A 21,277-nucleotide genomic window follows, 5' to 3' on the forward strand; every position below is an offset into this window, starting at 1 on the left:
TACTGCAGGATTCTGTATTTTGCCCTATCCTAAACAATGTAGGTATCAACAAGATCAAGACTTAAGAAGAAAAGGTTAACAATTGTTTAGTTGACTCTAGATTAGGAAGGAGAGCTAATATATTGGAAATAGAATAATTAATCAAAACCATCTCAGCAAGCAGCAACAATGTGATGAACTTTAAAATTCAAGTAAAAAAAAATAATTCAATAGAATTCAGATTTTTAAGAATTCACTAAAGAGCCCTGACCACTTTGGCTCAGTGGATAGAGCATCAGTCTACAGACTGAAGGGTCCCAGAATTTGATTCCAGTCAAGGGCATGTACCTTGGTTGTAGGCACATCCCCTGTAGGGGTGTGCAGGAGGAATTTGATCAATGTTTCTCTCTCATTATGTTTCTAACACTCTATCCCTCTCCCTTCCTCTCTGTAAAAATTTAATAAAATTTTTATTAAATTTTTATTATATTTTAAAAACTCACCTACCTCTTTTCCAGGGGATCAGCAGCCAGGTGAACAGGTTTGCTTTGACAAAGAACCAGAAGTTATATTTCCTATGGACTTTGGGTTATATCTCAGAAACTCATTTAAAAATAGTTTGTCATTTACATAAATTAAAAAAATGTGAATGTTTTCCATAAATCTTATGGATTTCCACATCTGTGGAAAGGAGGATGAAATGCTAGGGGAGTGAAAGACTTGAAAACCATGAAGGAAAACAGGAAAATAAAGTGTGAAAAGAAGGAAAGTGGGGAATACAGTGTGAAGAGCTTCTGGGGAGAATATGTTGTGAGCGCCACCCTTAAATACTTGAAAAACTGTCATTTGAAAGAGAAATCACAAGTCTACACACTCCAGGTGACTTCAAAAGGAGAGGAATGAGCCCCTTGCCTAGAAGTCATGGGGTCTGAGACTAACACACTTCTTATCATCCTTGCTGTTCCAAAAACGCACGAGTGAGCCATCTGTTGCAGCACAGCTACAGTCCCATCAGAGGCAGGGGCTGCAAAGAGATTTGCAAATTCTGAGAGGAGGGTTTAGGATGCTCTGTTGCCATGGAAACAAGTCATCATGTAGTTTACTCCCTTATTACACAACACCCCCAATCCAGTGAGGAAGTCAGCACGGTATAGTGGTTGAAAGTTTAATGTCATCCCTTCAAGTCTGGACCCCAGCTCTGTCACTTACTCAGCATGTGACCTCAGTGACCTGGACCATAGTTTCCCCATTTGCAGATTACGGCTGATATGAGCTCCCACCCATAGGATTGTATGAGGGTCACGGAGCTGATGTACAGGTAGCACTCAAAACAGTGTCTGGGACCTAGGAAATGCGTGATAAAGTTAGCAATTTATTGTGATTACTCTGTGATTTTTTTTTAATCTCCCTGAAGATTCCTGGTTACCAGTCCTAGGTACAATGTGCCGTTCACCTGACAGACAGGAGAATGTCACTCAAAGATGGGAGACCCAAGTATCACTCCAAAGGGACTTTCACCTGAACATGACTACAAACTTGAAGAACAGCACAGCATAGAGCAAAAGGGAGAAGCCAGCAACTCTTGTCCTCATTCACTGACCCACATGTTTCTAAAGCCAGCTACCCCTGGCAGAGATTTCTGCCTCCAGAGGGCAAGACACTGCCCTGTCCTTAGCAAATGTCCGGAATGTGGATCCCGAGTCTAAGCAGCAGCCTCCACGGCGGCAGGTGCAGGCTTCTCAGGCTCCTCTCCCAGATCCACAATGCGGACGGTGTCTTCCTTCTTGGAGAGCCAGAAGGCTGGGTAGACTGGCTCCGAGAAATTGCAGTCAAACCTGTGAACCAGAGTCATGGCGTCGGGCGCCACGCCGTAGAAGGAGAGCATCCCTCCCGGGAAGTTGACGTAGATGCCCAGCCTCCGGAAAGGGCTGGCTTTGAGCGGGGTCTCCGTGTCGCTGTGCCAGGCCGAGAACTCCTTCCCGTTCCAGTGCAGGCTCCAGGAGAAGTTGTTTCCTGATATACAGCTGTTGCGCTCCTCCCCTTTCCGGTCGATGCCTTTGCAGGTCAGGCCAATGTAGGTTCCTGCCCCGGAGATCTCTACCTCAAAATAGTACCTGTGCAGGTACAGGCTCTGCTGGGACAGCACCTGCCGCCAGTGCAGGAACCTGCTGGGGAGGTCCGGGTAGGGATGCTCCCAGGGTGTCGTGTTGGTGACTTTGCGGTTGTCCTCCTGCAGCCGGAGATACCTGTGTGCCGTGTCAGGGTCAAACGCGATGTCACAGGCATCTGAGGAGACACAGAAGTCAGGGAGAGTAGGTCAGAAAGCCAACGGAGCACCTCAAACCTGACCATCCTCCCAAGTATGAGAATGCACCCATCTCTCTGTTCTGCTTACCCAGGCTGCTCTGTCCCCTGGAAGGAAGGTGCTGCCCTGTGGTTAGCAAACCAGGAAATTGAATACAATGTGATATTGTGATTTATAGTAAGAAGTATTATACATGCTTGGTTCCTGCCCCCACCCCTTCCCGGCACAGAGCTCCTAAAACCCTTGTAGTTTCCTGGGTGATAGGACTGACTTTTGTTCTAATGAGGTGTCTAAGGTGGGCCTCTGGATGGCTCCTGGATGAGGCAGAGACCAAGCCATGATTAGAATTTTCAGCCTCACCCCCACTTCAACAAAGAAGGCAGGAAATGGAGTGAACTGATGGTGGCTGCAAGAGGAAGCTCCATTTAAAAAATCCCATTAGTAGGGGCTTCAAAGAGCTTCTGTGTGGGTAAACATTTCTGTGTGGGTAAACACTTCCACCCTGGGAGGTGACACACCCCAACTCCACGGGGACAAAAGGTCCTGAGCTCAGGCCGCTCCCAGACCTCACCCTCTGCAGCTCTTTACCTGTATGTATGCCTGTGTCCACTATCATGTTCTGTAATAACCTGGTAAACATGTATCCCTGAAATCTGGGAACTGCTCTAGCAAATTAACCCAACCAAGAAGGGGTCATGGGGATCTACAGTTTGTAGCCAAATTTCATGGAAGTTGTGAGTAACCTGTTACTTGGAAACAACATCTGAACTTGGGTGGGAGCAATTTCAAGGGACTGAACTTGGGATCTGACACCATGGGATCTGACACCTGTGGGATCTGACACCATCTCCAGGTAGACAGTGTCAGAATTGAATTAAATTATGGGCTACCCAGCTGATGTCTCAGAGAACTGTGTGTTTGAGAAACCCACACACACGTTGAAAGTGATCCCTGATCCTTTTCAATAAGTCACTCCACTTCCTTCCTTTCTTTCTGAAGCTCAAATTACTTGGCATTTTCTGTATTATTTGCTGAACTGAATCAAGCAATAAAATCCATAGATTTACTTATTCATTCTTTCAACAAATATGTGCTGAAAACCAGGCACCATTCTACCCAATGTTGTCAAGGGTTCAGGGGAACAGGAACTTACCCACTGAGTGGCCAGATTATTATGATCTCTGAACGCATAATAATCTGGCCACTCAGTGTATATCCTATATAATAAAAGGCTAATAATATGCAGCCGGGACCGGTTTGGCTCAATGGATAGAGTGTCAGCTTGGGGACTGAAGGGTCCCGGGTTCGATTCCGGTCAAGGGCATGTACCTTGGTTGCGGGCACATCCCCAGTAGGGGGTGTGCAAGAGGCAGCTGATCGATGACTCTCATCGATGTTTTTAACTATCTCTCTCCCTTCCTCTCTGTACAAAAATCAATAAAATATATATTAAAAAAAAAAGAATGCAAATAATCCTTTAAAAAAAAAAGGCTAATATGCAAATTGTCCCCTCCACTAAGAATTCTACCAGCAGGCAGGCTGGCCAACTTCCCATGTCCCCTCCCCCTGGCCAGACTGGCCAGATCCCACCCATGCATGAATTCATACACCGGGCCTCTAATATATATATTCTGAGTGGCCAGATTATTATGTGTTCCAAGATCATAATAATCTGGCCACTCAGTGTACATCCACATTTTGTCCATTATTTGTAAGGGTTTTTAATATCTGACCAATATTTAGCCTGATGAACTCTCAAACAATCCCCACACATCTCTTCTCAGTCCCGGAAAATATCACCTCCATGCACCCAGTTGCTCAAATCTCACTAAAGTTATTTTCAACATTTCTTTTGCCCTCATCCTCACCCCCACCATGCCCCTTCTTACACGTACAGGCATCAGCAAGACCTTTAGATGCCACCCACTTCTCTCCAGGGCACTGGTTCACTCACCCCCTCCCTCAGATCCCACTCAGACTATGACTGCAGGCTCTTTGCTGGTCATGTTGCTCTCCCATGCCCCCCTCTCATACCTTCCTCAGGAAGGAGCCACATTGTTTGTTTCAGAGTGTAGGTCAAGGTGAGTCATGTCCCCCAGCTTACAGCCCTTGGGTAGTGCCCTTGCTCTTAGGATAAAGCAGTGACCCCTCACCCTCTCCTACCTGGCTCTGCTTAATGGGTCCTTGCCTGTGTCTCTAGCCTTGTCAACTGCCCTTTCCACTGATCTCAGACTCACCTAAAACTGAACCCCCAAGGGCTTAAGCACAGGCCATTCCTCAGTGGTGCCATTGCTGCCCCAGCCAGGTCTGGGGATTCCTACTAATCCTTTCGGGTTGTGGCTGAGATTCCTTTCCTTAAAGAGGCTCCCTGTGACTCCAGACCAGAGCACTCCCATCACTGGGCACTCTGGCCTTTATAAACTTCGTGGTACTCATCACAATGTGTAATAATCTCTTTGTACTTTGTTTCATGCTTGTCCTCCTCATCTGTAAGAGGAGCATTTTATGTGGGACTCTCTCCTGGGGTTCTAACTCAGAGAAGATGTGCAGTATGTACTTGCCAAATGACTGTGCATGTTAAGGGCTATTTTAAAATCCATTAACTTAAAAAGCCCTTAGTTTGATCTGGAGCTTTCCCAATTCCTTTGGTAAGAGGAATTCTTAGTAGTCAATGAGACTACATCCTAGAATAAAAGGACACAGCAGTTCGGGAAATTAAAAGGGAAAAATGAGTGTAAACTGAGGACCATCAAAGGCATATAGTCTACAGCTGTTACTAAAAGTGGCCCCAATAGTATCCACAGTATTGCTCTTGCCCACCACCAACTTTTTGGGAAATCCTTGGCATCCAAATATCGAATAAAAATGTTCCTCTCATTTAAGGGGATGAAGGAGTCCCAAGAGGGCAGGTGATTCTATGTTTTGGGGCAAGAAAACTAGTATAGGTCTGGAATATCCCTAAAAACTATGTTATTTCTAAGGATATCAGAGGCAGAATGCCAATGTTTAAAAGAGGAAGAGGCCAGCGTACAAGTGGCTCCAACTGTTCAAATTGGCAATTTGAGCTCCAGAACTTTGAAAAGTGAAAATCTGAGTCTACGAAGGTTAAAGGTTCATAGCAACACTCAAAGAGAAATAGTAATATTGGGTGTACAAAAATTTATTTGTCATGCAAAAGAAAATAGATTATGTATATTAATAAAAGGGTAATATGCAAATTGATCATGATGCCCTCACAGTAACAACTGAACAGAAGGCTGCTTGGGCAAGGCTGGCAGAGGGGTTTTTGAGGGATGACCAAATGACTGACCAGCAGGCTGCATGGGTGACCAGGCCAGCAGAGGAGTTAGCAAGGGATGATCAAATGACTGACCAGAAGGCTGGGTGGGGTGACTAGACCAGCAGCGGGGGCAGTAAAGGGCAACCAGAATGGCAGAGAGGGGCAGTTGGGAGAAACCAGGCTAGCAGTGGGGGCACTAAAGGGTGATCAGGCCAGTGGGGGGAGCAATTAGGGGTGATCAGGCAGGCAGGCAGGTGAGCAGTTAGGAGTCAGAGGTCCTGGATTATGAAAGGGGTGTCTGACTGCTGGTTTTGCCCTGATCCCAGGCCAAAACTGGCAGTTGGACATTCTCTGAGGGGTCCCAGATTGGAGAGGGTTCAGGCTGGGCTGAGAGAACCCCTCCCCTCCTTGTACACAAATTTTATGCACTGGGCCTCTAGTAATAGGAAATGTGTCAATTTTGTTTTAATGTTAAGAATGAAGTGTATTTGGCTTCTTGTATTAATCATATATGTTTGTCAAATATAGATGTTCTACTGTCAGGAGAAGGCAAGAATAAATCACAGAAACTGTGTGGAAGCCAAGAGATTCTGGGAAAAGTCAGAGCTGTGGCAGGAGTACCAGGCAGGCATCAGAACCCGAAGCTGCATATGATAACTGGAGAAAAAGGGGCCCAGGAGTTGGTCAGCCAGGGGTCATCTCCAGAAACAATAAGAAGCAGAGTTCAATGTTGTATCCCAAAAAGACGAATTAGCCATCTCACAAAACGAGCCTTAACATGCAGATGCAGTCCTTCCTCTATTAGGAGATGAAACATCATGGGCTTGTTAACCATAATGAAGTGTTGACTGACAGCATAGTGTTGTGATATGCTAACAGACCAGGTCAATACCACGTAATGACAGGAGAGTGTGTTACACAATCCTGGCCAAGCCCGACTTTATGGGGAGCCATGTGGTATCTAGTTAGGCTGTACAAAGTGCCAAGGTCACGAAAGTCAAAGAAGGACTGCGGGACCAGACCCAGATTGGGGGAGTCTAAGGAGGCATGGAAACACCTGTGACCCTGGATTGGAGTTTAGGTTAAAAAAAAGGACAATGGTTAGAACAGTTGGTGAAATGGAAAATACATTTTGTAGATTAGTTAGTATCACTGTAGCAATAATGCTTATTTCCTGGTTTTGATCAATGTACTGTAGTTATGCAAAGTATTAACATTTGGAAAGGCTGGATAAAAAGTAAAATGGGAACTCTTTGTACTATTATTGCAATATTTTTTTAAGTTTCAATTGTTTCAAAATAAAAACAATTGTAATTAAAATTTTCTAAATGTACCATTTAGGGACAAACCACAGATTGCAAGAACCCGAACCCTATGTGAGAGAAAGCATTCTTGCTTCAGCAGAGCATTGCACTGACATCAATAACCAGGAGGAGAGCTGTCACACTTACATTGGAGGAACTGTTGCCTGGTGCTGGGCTCAGGTTTTGAGGTCCGATACTTGCGCTCCACCACAGCTGACACTTGAGTTCTGATGTCATATTCCTCTAGAAAGGCAGAGAGTTGTGAATGCACACCTGTCCAGGTGGTCAGAGAACTTAGAAGCAGGTCTTCCCAGCCGCCCTTCCCCAGGTTTCCCAGAGGGAAATGGGGCTGGACCCTCATCACGTCCCAGAGAACCATGCTCACTGGACCACATTTCTCTCATGGATAAGGCAAAATAGTCTGAAAAAGATGTCAGATTGGCCTGTATTTCACTTAAAAGGTAAAGGTGTCAGCAACCTGAGAAACAGAAATGTCAGCTAGTCATGGTGTGACTAGCGCACTTTATCTGGGCCTCAATTGCAAAATGAAATCAAGACCTGTCCATTAGGAACACAGTCTAGCCAAAGGATAGTTTTGAAAATGAGATGTCCCCCTGATTTCACCTCCTCCCCTGGCTCTCTGTCTCACCTTCCCCATCAACCACTCTGAGAGACACACACCACAGCCCACAGGAAGCTTCTCACCGTCCTTCGCGAACTCCTGGAGCTTTTCCTTATAGTTGTGCAGCAACTGGACTAGGTGCACGGTGGAGTCTGTGATGACCTTGCGGATGCCCGAGAGCTTGTCCTTGAGGCCTATGTAGACACTAGGGAAGGCACTGTCCTCGGTGTTCTTAAACTTGCAGTACTCCTGCAGGGAGGGAAGCAAGGCAATGCCCTGGTTTCTGTGTTTCCTTAACTGGCTGCTCTCCTCATTCTGTCCTCATTCTCTGCTGCTGTAAAATGAGTTGATGGCCATGTGCACTTCACAAAGGACGTACATCATGTGAGCAGCTAATAACATAGAAACCATCTATTTTTTAAGCTAGGAAAGTGGGTTTTTAAAAATCCAGAGATACTAGATGCCCATGAGCAACTCTAATGCACAGCCCAGACTGGTGCCAAGAACACATTTAATGCCAACAGCCAAAGGAGGTGATATTCCTGCTATGCTCATACCCTCAGAACTTTTTAAAATAATTTAGATAGGAGCCACAGTGGGGAATGGAGGAACCGGTATGGTGCTCAGATGTGCACGGTTAAGACCTCAGACAGGAATGCTGGCTGCTTTCCTCTCATTCTTGTGCTGTGATTCGGAATTTGAAAAGTGCTTCCACAGAGATAATCACATTAAGTCAGTGATACTTCAAGACAACGTGATGATCAGGAAATGTTGTTTGCAGACATGTTATCCAAACTCAAATGTAATTGAAGCATTGAAGAACTGACTGGGTAGTATGTAAAACTTAGTGATGAAAACAGTTGCACCAAAACAGTAAAATAGATGAGTGAGAAAGATGAAACAGTCAAACCAGAGAGTTGATAGGGAAAGGTAGATGAACATCGTAACACTGTATAGAGATTTTGAATCATACACAATAAAAGTAGCCAACGGGGAAAGGATAGGTTATCCAATAGCTGTCATGTCAGCTGGCTAGCAATTTGGGGAAAAGGAAATTATCTTTCCCCAAAGTAAATAAGTTAACTTATTCCAAGGTATTTTGTGCATATTAAGGTTTTTATGTTAAAGCTATAAGAGGAAAATGAAAAGAAATTGTGTATATTCTCTTTGGAGAAGCTCTTGACATGAATCAACTTTGATTCATAGATTTTTCTTGTTTTGATATTGGAAAGCAAGGAACTAACAAAGACATTCCATCCATATTTTTGTTTTTGCTTCTCTCTCTCACTCATTATAAGGTGGGGAAGAATGGGTGATTATTTTCCTTCATATTTTTCTGGCTTTCACACAGTAAACATTTATGTTTGTTATAACTAGAAGGGAAACTTTTCAACACTGCAATAGAGAAAACTTATCTGTATTGAGGGATATTGGATCTGAAGGAACTAATTATTTACTCGCCCTGATCCTTTGATAAATGAGGAATTTGGGACCCAGAGAAGTTAAATGACTTGCTAAAAACTACACAGCTACTTAGTGATGGATCCAAGATTGAAGTCCAACCAAGTGTTCCTCCTCTGCAATAGTACAGGGCCTTGGTCTAGATCTAATGGCCCATTTCTGCATACAGTGCACTGCAGTGAAAGTCTCTCCTCGATGCCGAAACCGGTTTGGCTCAGTGGATAGAGCATCAGCCTGTGGACTGAAGGGTCCCAGGTTCGATTTTGGTCAAGAGCATGTACATGTACGTTGGTTGCGGGCACATCCCAATAGGGGATGCTCAAGAGGCAACTGATCGATGATTCTCTCTCGTTGATGTTTCTAACTCTCCCTCTCTCTTCCTCTCTGTAAAAAATCAATAAAATATATTTCTTAAAAAAAAAGAAAAGAAAAGAAAAGAAAAGAAAGTCTCTCCTCAAGGGGCCTTCCTCAATCCCACATGGAACTGGCCTCCGACCTCACCCTGCCAGGCAGGCCTCATCACATCACAGTGGTTCTAAAGCACACTCTCTGAGTTCATCCCTCCCTCATCTGCAGTCCTTCACAGCTTCTGTGACTCCCTGATGAAGAGCAAAGGTCTCTCACAGCCAGACATCTGCCAGGCCTGGCCATCTCTGGGAAAGCACCCCACCTCTCCCATCTCTGGGAAAGCACCCCACCCCCCAAATCAGGGTGCTTTCTCACCCCGCCCCCCTGCCTGTATACATGCTTTCTCTAACCTCTGAAAGGTTTTTCTGAGCAGTACTCATCTGCCCTGACTGTTTCCAGCTTCTGGCTCTGCAAAGCCTCCTCTGCCCTTCCTGTTCTGTGCTCTGCTGAATCAAGTCCTGCCTCCCTGTCTCTGTCCCCCTTGCTCCTACTGATCAGAGGGCAGCTCACTCCCTGGTGGTCCAAGGACACCTCTGCCCCCACCCAGCCGTACCTCCAGGAACAGCACGGTGTTGCTGATGGCAGCAATCCTGCCCAGCTCCTGCCTGCTCTTCTCCATCTCTGCGCTGCTGTGCTCCAGGTGTGTCTTGATGCCATTGGCCTGGCTCAGAGTGGCTTGCTCCTTCTCCTCCAGGAAGAGCATCACGTCGGCCTGGGCCTTCCTCACGGCAGCAAGGAGCTCCCCAAACTGCTCCTCAGCCACCATCTTCACCTCTGACACTGACACCTGCCGAGTGGGGAGGAGGCACAGCAAAGAACCTGTTAGCAAGGTGTCCACTGTATGGAAGTGTAAACCTGATAAACAGATTAAGGAACAAGTTTCTATTGTAAAAGGAAGCTTTGTTCTCATATGAACCCTGGGTTCTGAAAAGATTTACTCCCCAGCAGGTAAAAGTTCTTGTGTACACATCATTCACTTGGGCCTCACTCACTGGATGAGAGTGAATTTGTCTGTGTGTCAGACGCCTTCCATCTCTGACAGTTGGGCTGCTATTCAACGTTCTGAAATCAATTTCTCTTCCAAGAATTCATTGTACTTTAGAGTTATATTTATTGAGGTTAACTAATATTTTGGCATCTTTGTACAAATATGTAGCATGAATTAGCTTCCTTAGCATTTTGTTATATCTGCTTACACAGCCCACTGAGGCTATCAGCACCAAAAGCACAAGTAAGTTTACGGCATCCTGCCAGGCATGAATGTTTAGGGTGTGTTCGGTGCAGAGTGAGTGCCACATCCAAATAACAGATAAGCAAACTCAGAGTGATAGCGATCACACAGCACTGTGCATGTGGGACTCTGTTCTTTCACAGGTGAATGTCATATAAATGCCTTCCGTCAGTCTCACATTTACAATGTCAGTCCAAGTGGTGAATGGCTTCTGCTTCTCTTTGGTAGTTCTTAAGTACTGGTGCTTATAGTTCTTCTTAAACAGTACTCTTATACTATAGTTAAGATTTTTAAAAATATAGTAAAAATATTGTATTCTCATGAACAATGAGCCATACACTCTTAGCTCTAGAATTGGCTGTTAGGCGGTCTGGATGCTGGGTGCCAAGTTAGCTAGGATATGGGTGCCAGGGGCTCTGGCCGCATCCAGTGGTCTATATAATAACGTCACTCTGATGTCAGGCAGCCTGGGCATGTGAGCTCTTCAGGAGGGAAATGGGGTTCCTGGGGGTCTGGTGTATGCAGATGGCTATCCAGGCATTGACACAGGACTGGAAAGTTCAAAAAGCTTAAGTTCCCAGGATAGTTAGGGTCTTGCCTCATGCCTCAGCTCCAAAATGTCAATAATGTCAGCAGCTTGTGAAAGTGACTTTATTTTATGTATTTCCTATTTTCACTCTTTCCTCAGAGGCAACAAGCATTTATTTGGAATTAAAAAGAATTGCAGCTCATAGAACACTAATTCTGGCATAAACCCAGAATCTCAATTATAGGATGAGGGCAAGGGGATATTATGAGAAAAGAAGGGAATAACTACATGAACAGGAAAAAGAGAAATTTCTGTTGGTGCTAACAAGTTGGGTCACTCTTTAACTGTACACGACTGGTTTCTAATTCTTCTTCAGGAAGAGAGTCCATAATTTTCAGTCCTTCTGGTCAGATGTTTGCTTTCCTGTTGCCTTAGCAATACAATGTTGGTTTGGCCTGGGATATTGTGGGAAAGGAGGGGAATCCACTTACTCCCTATAATGATGATGACACGTAGGTTCCTCATAGAAGCATGATTTCATGAAGCTCAGAGGCATTAGACTAAAGACAAACTTTATGGTTCAAACCCCCCCTCCTGAGAGGGGTCCTCCTGAGGAAGAGTTGTAGACAGGAGGCCTCAAATGATGCTGGTGGATTTACTCTTCTGCTATTATGGGTAGCCTCTCACTCCTAAACATTCCCATAGAGAAGTACTTCTTCCTTGCATGTAAATGGAATGTGTGAAGGATTTAATTTACTGCCCAAATGATGACAACTAAAGATTATGGAAAAGAGAGGCCACAAATATATCGAAGTACCAAAGGTAATGGTGTAAAGAGGGTGGTGCCCATGTACTGAGTCATTCTTAGGTCAAGGGAGGGACAGTTCCAGGTTCACCTGTTCCATCAGTCTGGAGGCCCTAGACAAGTCTTATCATATCTCTATCATCATGTCCCTTATACATGGTGACTTGATGATAACCACCTCCACCAGTTACCATGCAATTATGAAAAGAGCTGGGTAGGGATGTAAGTGTCTGAAAATGAAAGAACTGGGAAAAGGCAAGGTGCACTGTGTGGTTCTCCTATTATGGAGAGGAGCCTGGGAATCAACAATCTCTGGAGGTTTACAAGGCTTCAAATGGGCAATTGTTTGTTTTTTCATATGATTATGTGGGTAAGAAAGAAGTGTTTACCCTAAAGCAGCTAGTTAGTTATAAACATTGAGGAGGAAATTAACTTGAAATGAATACCTGCATTATATATGGGTGGGTGGATGGAGGAAGGGATGGATGAATGAGTGGATGGAAGAGTGAGTGGATGAGTGGGTGGATGGATGGATGGATGGATAGATGAATAGATGGATGGATGGATGGATGGATGGATGGATGGATGGATGGATGGATGGATGAGTGGATGGATAAGTGGGTGTATGAGTGGATGGATGAGTGGATGGATGAGTGGATGGATGACTGGATGGATGGATGGATGGATGGATAGGTATATTGAGTTCTCTTCTGAGTAGTGGTTATTGGTTTGCCACTAATGAGAAAAATTTATGGGACTGTTTGGGTCTACATACAGTTTATATGGAAAGTGGTCACAAAACCAGAAAGACTAACACTAAGTAGCCTGCACACCATTGACCTTAACAACCACCATCCACTAATCCAGCAGTTTCCAACGCTCTTTTCTGGCTGCCAGGACATAGTGACACACATGCAGGTGGAAAGGCAAAAAGTTATGTATAGTTCCTGGAGCTCTATCTAAGCACTCCCTGCTGTCCCCACACACTTTTCCCCTGCTCAAGAAAGAATATGCAAATGTAAAAATAATGCTAGTCTTGCTTTTATTCTATATTATGAAAAAGTAACTCACTTGCCAATTTTGAGCCTTAAACTAATTTCATAGAAAATTAGCTGAGAGACCCCAAAGAGCCCCTGGACCTGAAGCCCCATGTTCTATAACCCAGATGAGCCTTGCTGAGCCTGCAGCTGCATCCAGATGTGTACTGAAGCCTGACAGGTGACCCAGACCAGCCTTACCAAAACGGATTTATGATTGGCTTGGAGCCTGGCAATGGCATTTTCATTCAACTTGAGTTTCCGCTCCAGGTCTAGCTGGGTGTTCCGAAGCTCAGCCTAAGAAAAGAAAAGGACAGCATTAAGTAGGAAGGAGTCCAGCATGCACAGAAGGTCCCAGGAGCAATAACACTTTGAAGTTACTTCCATGGAAAGGAGAGTTTGACTTCGGAAGCTGCTCTCAAAGTCAGCTCAAAACACCCTAAATGGAGGTGCCCAGGATCATCTGTGTGCCAGCACATCCTGGAGCTGAATGCAGCTCGAACTGGCTATAATATGGGGAGCATATACATGGTGCATGCTTGTCATTATTTTAAGCTGTTATATAGATTGCCTCATATCATTCTGACCACACCCATATTAGGTTAAGATCATTATCTCCATTTTACAGATGATAACATTAAGCAACCATGGAGTTGAACCAGGCCATCTGACCCAGGCCAGAATAACCTAACAAGGAGCATGGGCTTGGAGCTGATAGAGGGGATTCCAGGCTTTCTACTCGACAGTTGAGACTTTGGAAAAAAAAAAAATCTACTTAACACCTTGGACCACCATTTCTTCACCTGTGAAATCCTAATTTGCAGGGCTCCTGTGAGGGTAAATGAGGTAGTCTGTGTTAATAAAAACTTTGCACAGTGGCCAGAGTATTATAAATGCTGAACTGATGCCAGCGATGCCGTCACCTTTGCCAGTATTCTTAGTATTGTTGCTGCCACAGCTGCTTTCCACCGAGCCTTCTTGTTCACTCCTGGAGGAGGGTATAGTGAGCCAGCAAGGCAAGTGCCCACCTGGGAACCTCGGTGTGCCTGCTTTGACCCCACTGCCCAGCTTCACTCTCATCTCCTGGGACACCCTGAGCACTTTCTGCCACAAAATGTGCCAAGGCATGAAACATAAGCCTTTGAAAACTTTCCAGGCCCTCTCACTTTCCTGCTTCCACAAGGGCATGAGGCAGCAAAAAAGAAAAAGAATAGCTCTAGCTGTCATTGCTTTTAATAGGTTGTCTGCATTCAGAGCTGTGAGCCATTGTGCCCTAATAGAACTCAGGCTACAAATAAAGTGTCTCTCCTTTCTCCCACTGAACCCTGGGGACACCCAGGCCTCCCAGTGAGGGAGCCTTGGCAGGCAGGTGCTGCTTGCTCAGCTCTGGGGCACTGACTTTGAGCTGAGGAAACCCCAGTGACCTCCCTCCCACTCCTGAGACCTGAGACCTGATGCCCAGGAGTGAGGATGGGGGAGGGGGTCTGCCCTATTTGGGGGGCAATTGTGGAATCTTGATCTGTCTAAAACAGCAGACACCAGCCTTTCAAACCTTGTGGACCACGAGTGGTCTGCAGGCTACCAGTTGGTGATTGCTGGTCTAAAAGGTTTACACAGCGACCTTTTCCAGAGGAGGGGAAGGAACATGAGCCGCTGTTTAAAAGTGGACGCCAACACAACAGAGCACCCTGGCAATGTGAGAATGTGGTGAAGCAGGGAGCCCCAGCGTGAGAGCCAGAGTCACAGGGAGACCCCAGAGTCTCCAGGGAGGCGCTTCTCTCACTTCTGCAAACCACCATAAAAGGAGAAAAAGGCTCCTGCGAGCCTAACAGTGACCTCTCTGAGTGAGTCACCCCATGGGAAGTCACTCCTGTTTACCACAAAAGGTGGGGTCACTTTGAGAAACCAGTATCTCCAGTTGTTCCTCCTCCGCAGAAATGATGGTGTGGCTCAGACTCTGTCTCAGGGTTTCCTATGGTGCCTGTCATACATAGCATAGGCCAGGGTGCTCAACAGGACAGCAGTGTCAATCGCAGAGACAGTCCCATGTTGAATGACATAGCGTCCTGCCTACTTCAGGGGGCAATGACAAATGTGCAAAAGGCACCGTATCTGAGGTCTGGAGACTTGGCTGCTGCCTGCACTATCTTCATCAAGTCATTTAGTGTCCCCTCTGGTGCAGGGCCACAGGACTACATCACAGATTTGTCCTCGTTTCTATCTACAGGGCAAAGATGCCCCACCACCACCTCCCCTTACACCCCCCCCCTCCCCCCCAGCTCGTGGCCAGGAACCAGATTAGAGATGCAAATAGGAAGAGCAGAGAGCATGAAAAAAGAGCAGAACATTCCAGATGGTGGTCGTTCCTTTGCACTTCCCACCACAAGATGCTGGTCCTTCAGGAGTGTTTGCATTTGGTTCCCACCTGACTTCACTCCTCAGTTATTGGTCACAACCGGCCACGTGCCAGTCCAGTGAAATAAGACATCCTTCCTGCTCTTGAAAGACACATAGCCTGTGGAACGTTTATGAAAAACAAGTTACATAAGACTAAGTCTGAGGCATTCCTCAGTTTCTATCAATAGAAGAAATTCTTTTCCTGAGAGGCCTTCAATCACTGTTTCCCGGAGGCCAGCAAACAGGCTGTGAGTGACGCTGGTTCACTGATTCCCAGAGATGCACTGATATCGAGCTCTGAGTTCTCAGAAGCTGGGCTCCTGTCCCACACGGAGACAGTGTCTACAGGCAGCACAAAGTCCTGAGCTCCCGAAACCAGTGCTCATGTGCAGTGCAGTGGCTTGTCACTAATGGAATTCAAGATCTGAGTCAGGGCCCAGATCAGTCTTCCTTCCCTCAAGAACCCTGCCTGCCCTGACCTCAGCACCACGACCACACCCTCTCTGATCACGCGGCAGCTGTGTTGCCCAGCCCTCTGGCATTCCAGGGAGCCACAGAATGTGCCTTGGCTTCCTATCCCTAAGGACAGACAGGGCAAATAGCATGGCCAGCTGTGAGGACACAGCCCATAGGAAACATTCCATAGTAAGTGATAAACTTGAGGAAAAACAGGAAAGACCCTAGTGCATTTCATGGGGCAGAACAAACAGGACAGCAATCAGAGAATGCACACTTGACCATGCATGCATGTAGCACAACCCCACAGTAGCCAGCCTGAGATTTGGAGGAGCGAGAGGAGGTAAGACCAGAGGCTCTTAGGAGCTAAGGGGTCTTGGAAAGATGGTTTGGAGCAAAGGAAAGCTCTGAGATCCCATTCAGAGCAGTTCTGGCTGTTCTTGATTATTTGCAGAATAGAACAAATAATCAAGAACAGCCAGAACTCCCAAATTCGTGTTTGTTCCCTGGCATAGCTAAAGGCTGTGGGAGCTTCAGAAAGGGCTCCTCTGGTTAACTGAGGCATAAGTTGCTCTGGGCTGATGCAGATTTCGGCTACTTTGTGTCCTGATGGCTGACCATGCTATTTACAGTTTTCTATGCACAACATGCTTGCTTGAGTAATTAGCCCTTAACACGATTCAAAGTGACTTTCAGCAAGTGATGCCAGCAGGTTTGGGCCAGCTGAAGGGAATGTAACGTTATCAAATAAAACTTTCAAAATAATCCTGGTGGCAGTTGCTCCTTGCAGACAACCTTTGGCTCCTAAGATTTGGTAAAGCCATCTAGATAGTGCTGCCATTGACAGAGTAAACTGACTATTTGAGCTGAAAATAAGGATGCAGGTGGGCAGGACAAGAATTCTCTTAGGCAGACCAGAAAGCAGAGGCTGTGAATTGGGGTCATCAGCAAAAATCTGGTGTCTGGGGCTGTCGCACTGTATTCATAACCATGATTGCTTTTAAGCACTAAAGCCTTCCCTAGAACTCCTATCCTGCTGTCTTCACTTTATCCTACCAGTCCCCTTAGGGTCTCTGAATTTGGGGGTCCACAAATGCTCTACACTTTTTGCTCAGAATTGCAGTTACCCCAAATCTCTTATGCATCAGTATACACTACGTTTAAAATTCATTCTGTGTCTATGCTGCTATAGGCATAGAACATTCCTTCAGGAAAATAGAAGGGCCCTGGCCGTGCTCAGTGGTGTGCTCAGTGGTTAGCGTATTGGTCCACACACTGAAGGTCCAGTCAAGGGCACACACCTGGGTTGTCGGTTTGCTCCACGTCTCCAATGGGGTGTGTGAAGGAGAGGAAAGGGAAGGGACGGGGCTTAGGGCACTCGGCACACACTGATTGGTGGTTTCATATAAGGCACATAATGCCTTATATGAAATTGGTGGTTTCATATAAGGCACATAACTCAAACACCATTGTGAGATACACCCCTTGATTGTTACCCCAAATCTCTTATGCAGTAACAATCAAGGGGTGTATCTCACAATGGTGTTTGAGTTCTCTTTCTCATCCTCTTTCTCTCTCTCCCTCTTTCTATCTCGCCCTCTCTCCATTTCCTTCCTTCACTTCCACTCTCTCCTAAAAGCAAAAAAAAAAAAAAAAAAAAAAAAAAAAATCCTCAGGTAAGGATTAAAATCTTTTTAAAATTAAATTTAAAAAAGAAAACAGAAGAAAGTGTAGATGGTAGCATTTGCCTCCAGAGAGGGAGATGGAGATGCAGGATAATCTATTGCAATATTTGGTGGAGATTGCTTTTCAACATGTGCACACATCACTTTTCCAGTAAAGTGTAAGAAATCCAGACATTATACCCTGATAGATCCTCCCTTCCCCCAACTGATGGACGGAGAATGAGGTAAACTCCACCTGCAGCCTGAACATTCCTGAGCACCTAACTAGGCACCTTATATGGACTATACATTGAACCACCAATCAGCACCTGCAAAATCCCCTAAGCCCCTGATTCCTAAGTCCCTAATTATGTGCCTTATATGAAACCACCAATCAGTGTGTGCCGAGTGCCCTAAGCCCCGTCCCTTCCCTTTCCTCTCCTCAAAAGGCGCCTTCATCCCTGCACATGTGCTCTCTCTTCCTTTGGAAGGTAGCCTGGCAAGGGTCTTCTCCTCTAATAAAGCCTGTGTCCTGGTCTTCGGCCCTCAGTCTCATTTTTCATCTCATCTTTAGGGTGTCTTCTCGCCAATCTCTCGACCCTTGGTCTTTCTGACTACATCAAACTAAAGAAGCTCTACCTGGCCACAACATAAACTTGACAATGTCTCTCTGTGGCCTGAAAATGGCACTTGTGATTCCAATATCCTCCAAGACCTAGATAATTTTTGCCACCGGATTGGAAAGCAGTCCAGATCCCTACAAACAGGCTTCCCCATCCCCTAACCCCCCTCCACCTCCCGCTCTCACCCCTCACTTTACTCCTCATGTTCCACCATCAGATCCTCCTTGTAAAGTCCTCTCTGCCCTCTCAAACCCCTTTCTCTGTCTTCTGACTCTTTCGACCCAGCTCAGCAGATCATTCCTCTCCACAAGTCTCACTCCTGCCACCTCCTTACAACCCTGAACCTGTCCCTCCCTGACTAAGCACTCTTTCCCAGGTCAATGGTCGGACTGCAGGTGGAGTTTACGTCATTCTCTGTCCATCATTTGGGGAAAGTGAGAGGATCTATCGTACCCCAAGGAAAAAGCAGTGCACTTTGTCATAATAATTCTACTATATGTGTGGTAGGCTTGTTAGTACAAAAAAAAAGTCAGGTTACCATATTGTGATCTTGGGGTTCTTCCCTGGGGTTCCTCCAGTGAGATGGCTCCCAGGAGCTCTCACTCCTCTCCCCATGACTTAGTCATCTGTGCAAGTTTAGACTAATGTGGAGACAAAAGCTCGCTACCTCCCAGAGTTATTTGAGGACTGGATGGGAAAATCCACGGAGAGCAGTACATACATAGCAGTGCTCAGTGGAGACTAATTTCCTCAGTTATATGAGCTTTTCCCTTTGACCCTCTATCTGTTCATGGGAGCCTGTCCATGGTTATAAAAGTAGAGAAATGGGTGACATTCCCTGAGACTGGAAACTCTAGGAACTATTGGCGAGTGGCTCCCAGATTTGGAAATGGAGACTCACTGGTATCCTGACTACAGTGCTTTCCAAAACAGTTTCCACTAACACTAATGGGATCTAAGCCTAAAGGCGGGGTTGGGGGGAGTGGGGGGGCTGGCAAGTAAACTACCCTTCCCAGAAGCCTGCTGCCTCTGCTGTCCACTGACCACCATGGGCCTGCCCTGTGAGCAGTGAGCATCGCAGAAATAGCCAGCAGTGAGAATACCAGGGATGAGGGACAAAAGCAACTGCACTTCCTCGCTGGGAAGTTCAAGGCAGAGAAACAAAGTAGACAAAGTTGCTAAATCCATTCCCAAGAACTCCAGGCTCTCAGCTTTAGGGCTAGCTGTTCTAGAAACAGTTTCCTATCTGATGGGAATAAAATTACAGGTTATGAGCACAGGGTTTTCGGTGCTCCTGATTCTTCTATCTGATAAGGAACTTGCATTTTCCCTGAGTCAGGTGTCCTTGACTTTGTGCCTGGAGGTAAGTTTCCAATTCTTTGTAATCTTAGCCCTTTTCAAGCTCTTGAATTTCACCCTGGTACCTCTAAGGGGCACATCCTACGGGCCTCCTCTTTGTGGGAGAGGGAAGAAGAGAATTTAGGGGAAAGGCTTGATTCTTTTTCTGGAATTTGTGCCGAGCTTTGCATTTCATTTACTGCCATAGAGACCTAGGCAGAGGGGACCAGCACTGCCCTGAACCCCACAGCTTCTGCACCCCACATCCAGACATGGAACAAGGACGGAAACTGCGTGAAAAACAGCAGGAAACAAGCCAGCATGAGGAGAGAGATACAAGCAGAGACAGGACAGAGGCAGCAGGACTTCCATGGGGACAGAGTGACCTACTTCAATTTCCAAAGCCAAATGAAACAGATATTGACACTGGGCACAGCCGGCTACTGGGGTCAAGTCCTTCTCAGGTAAACACAGAGCTCAGAAGTGAAGTGAGCACCCTGGGAGGAGCAGTGTGGCTCAGCCCCTCCCGGGGCACAGAGTCTCCCCACCTCCCTCTCCCAAGGGGCCCTGGCACTTGCCTCCTTGTCCCTGCGGGCAACATCCAGGGAGACTGAGGCATGGCCCTTGTGCTGGTCCTGGCCACACTCCTGGCAGATGCACTGCCGATCCGGGTGGCAGAAGGCGACCAACGGGCTGTGGTGGGCAGGGCAGGTGGGCAGGTCCTGGTCCTTCACCGGCTCGGTCAGTTGGTGGCTGTGCAGCTTGCTGTTCTCCTGGTGTGGCCTCAGGTGCTCCTCACAGTAGTTCAGCATGCAAGTCAGGCAGGACTTCACCGCCCTCACCCTCTGGGTCCCCAGGCAGAAGTCACAGAGGATCTCCTCCTCACCACTGCCACTATCCTGGGAGCCAGCGCCCGGCCTCTCCACCTCTCCCTGGGGGCTCTCCTTATCCTCTTCTGCTGGGCTGGCTGACCCAGAGTCTGGGCTGAGAGTGACCAGGGAGTGAGCTGCGATCCCGGGCAGTGGCCCTGGGGTCATCAGGTCCAACTCGGCCATCCGGAATGCGCAGCGGCCAGCCCGAGCTTTCCTGCTTCTGCTCCTAGGCCCAGGATCCTTGAAGCCAAAGTCAGACAAGAGAGCCACGCCCAGGTGATTGCAGCTGCTGCAAGATTTTAACTGTTTCCTCCCTCCCAGAGGAAGCTGGTTAGTCATTACTCCACTCAGAGCTTGGACAGCGGCCAGCTGTGGTGACGCTACGGCAGTCAGATTACTCATACTCAGGACAGCCGCTCAGGATGCCTTCCCACACGCACAGGCCCCTCCTTGGGGCTGCTCCAAAATTTCAATTCTTCTGTCAATTATTTGTTCCCATAGGCTAAGGCGAAGACCATGTGTGTCTGTGGCTGCTCCGGAAAGGACTAGACATTCCTGAGCTCTGTTGTAAGAAGCCTGTATTGCTTTACATGGTTTTGCAGGCTACATTGTTTGTTTTTTTATTTTTATTAAAGAAATAAAGCCACATTTATCCATTCTCCTCTCACAGGCAACCAGGAACAAGTACACGCTTCTGCACCTGACAGCGACCTTTCCCACACAACTTTTTGCACATTTCAGTTCAGGTGGGTATTTAGTGTGGATTGGGAGGGTCAGGGAGGAGCTCCATTCAGACAAACATCCCGCCCTTTAGTCCTGGAGAGGGGTGTATGCCAAAAAATAGCCCTTTTGCCCACTTAATAAGGTGTTCCCAGAAACGCCGTATGAGTTTGCTTGGGCTGCTATAACAAAATACATGGATTGGCTGGTTTTATTAACCTGGAAATTAAAGACCAAATTGAGAAG

At 46.5% G+C, this 21,277-nt stretch overlaps 1 protein-coding gene and 1 long non-coding RNA gene across 2 annotated transcripts; one reads left to right on the forward strand and one right to left on the reverse strand.

The window, feature by feature from the left end:
- Positions 1-1,130: 1,130 nt before the first annotated feature.
- On the reverse strand, positions 1,131-20,713 carry TRIM16 (tripartite motif containing 16; the record flags this gene model as incomplete). The annotated part of the gene is made up of 6 exons (XM_084862202.1): positions 1,131-2,265; positions 7,016-7,111; positions 7,574-7,739; positions 9,913-10,146; positions 13,163-13,258; positions 20,018-20,713. 6 exons carry the CDS (start codon positions 20,711-20,713, stop codon positions 1,682-1,684), a joined length of 1,872 nt encoding a protein of 623 aa, XP_084718328.1. The 3' UTR covers positions 1,131-1,681.
- LOC311610684 lies at positions 18,461-20,956 on the forward strand. Its single transcript, XR_014793007.1, has 3 exons — positions 18,461-19,464; positions 19,648-19,903; positions 20,542-20,956. It is a non-coding gene; the product is annotated as an uncharacterized lncRNA (long non-coding RNA).
- The last annotated feature ends 321 nt before the right edge of the window (positions 20,957-21,277 follow it).

This window comes from Pipistrellus hanaki (genome assembly GCF_964339955.1).
Source record: "Pipistrellus hanaki genome assembly, chromosome: 16".
NCBI lineage: Eukaryota > Metazoa > Chordata > Mammalia > Chiroptera > Vespertilionidae > Pipistrellus > Pipistrellus hanaki.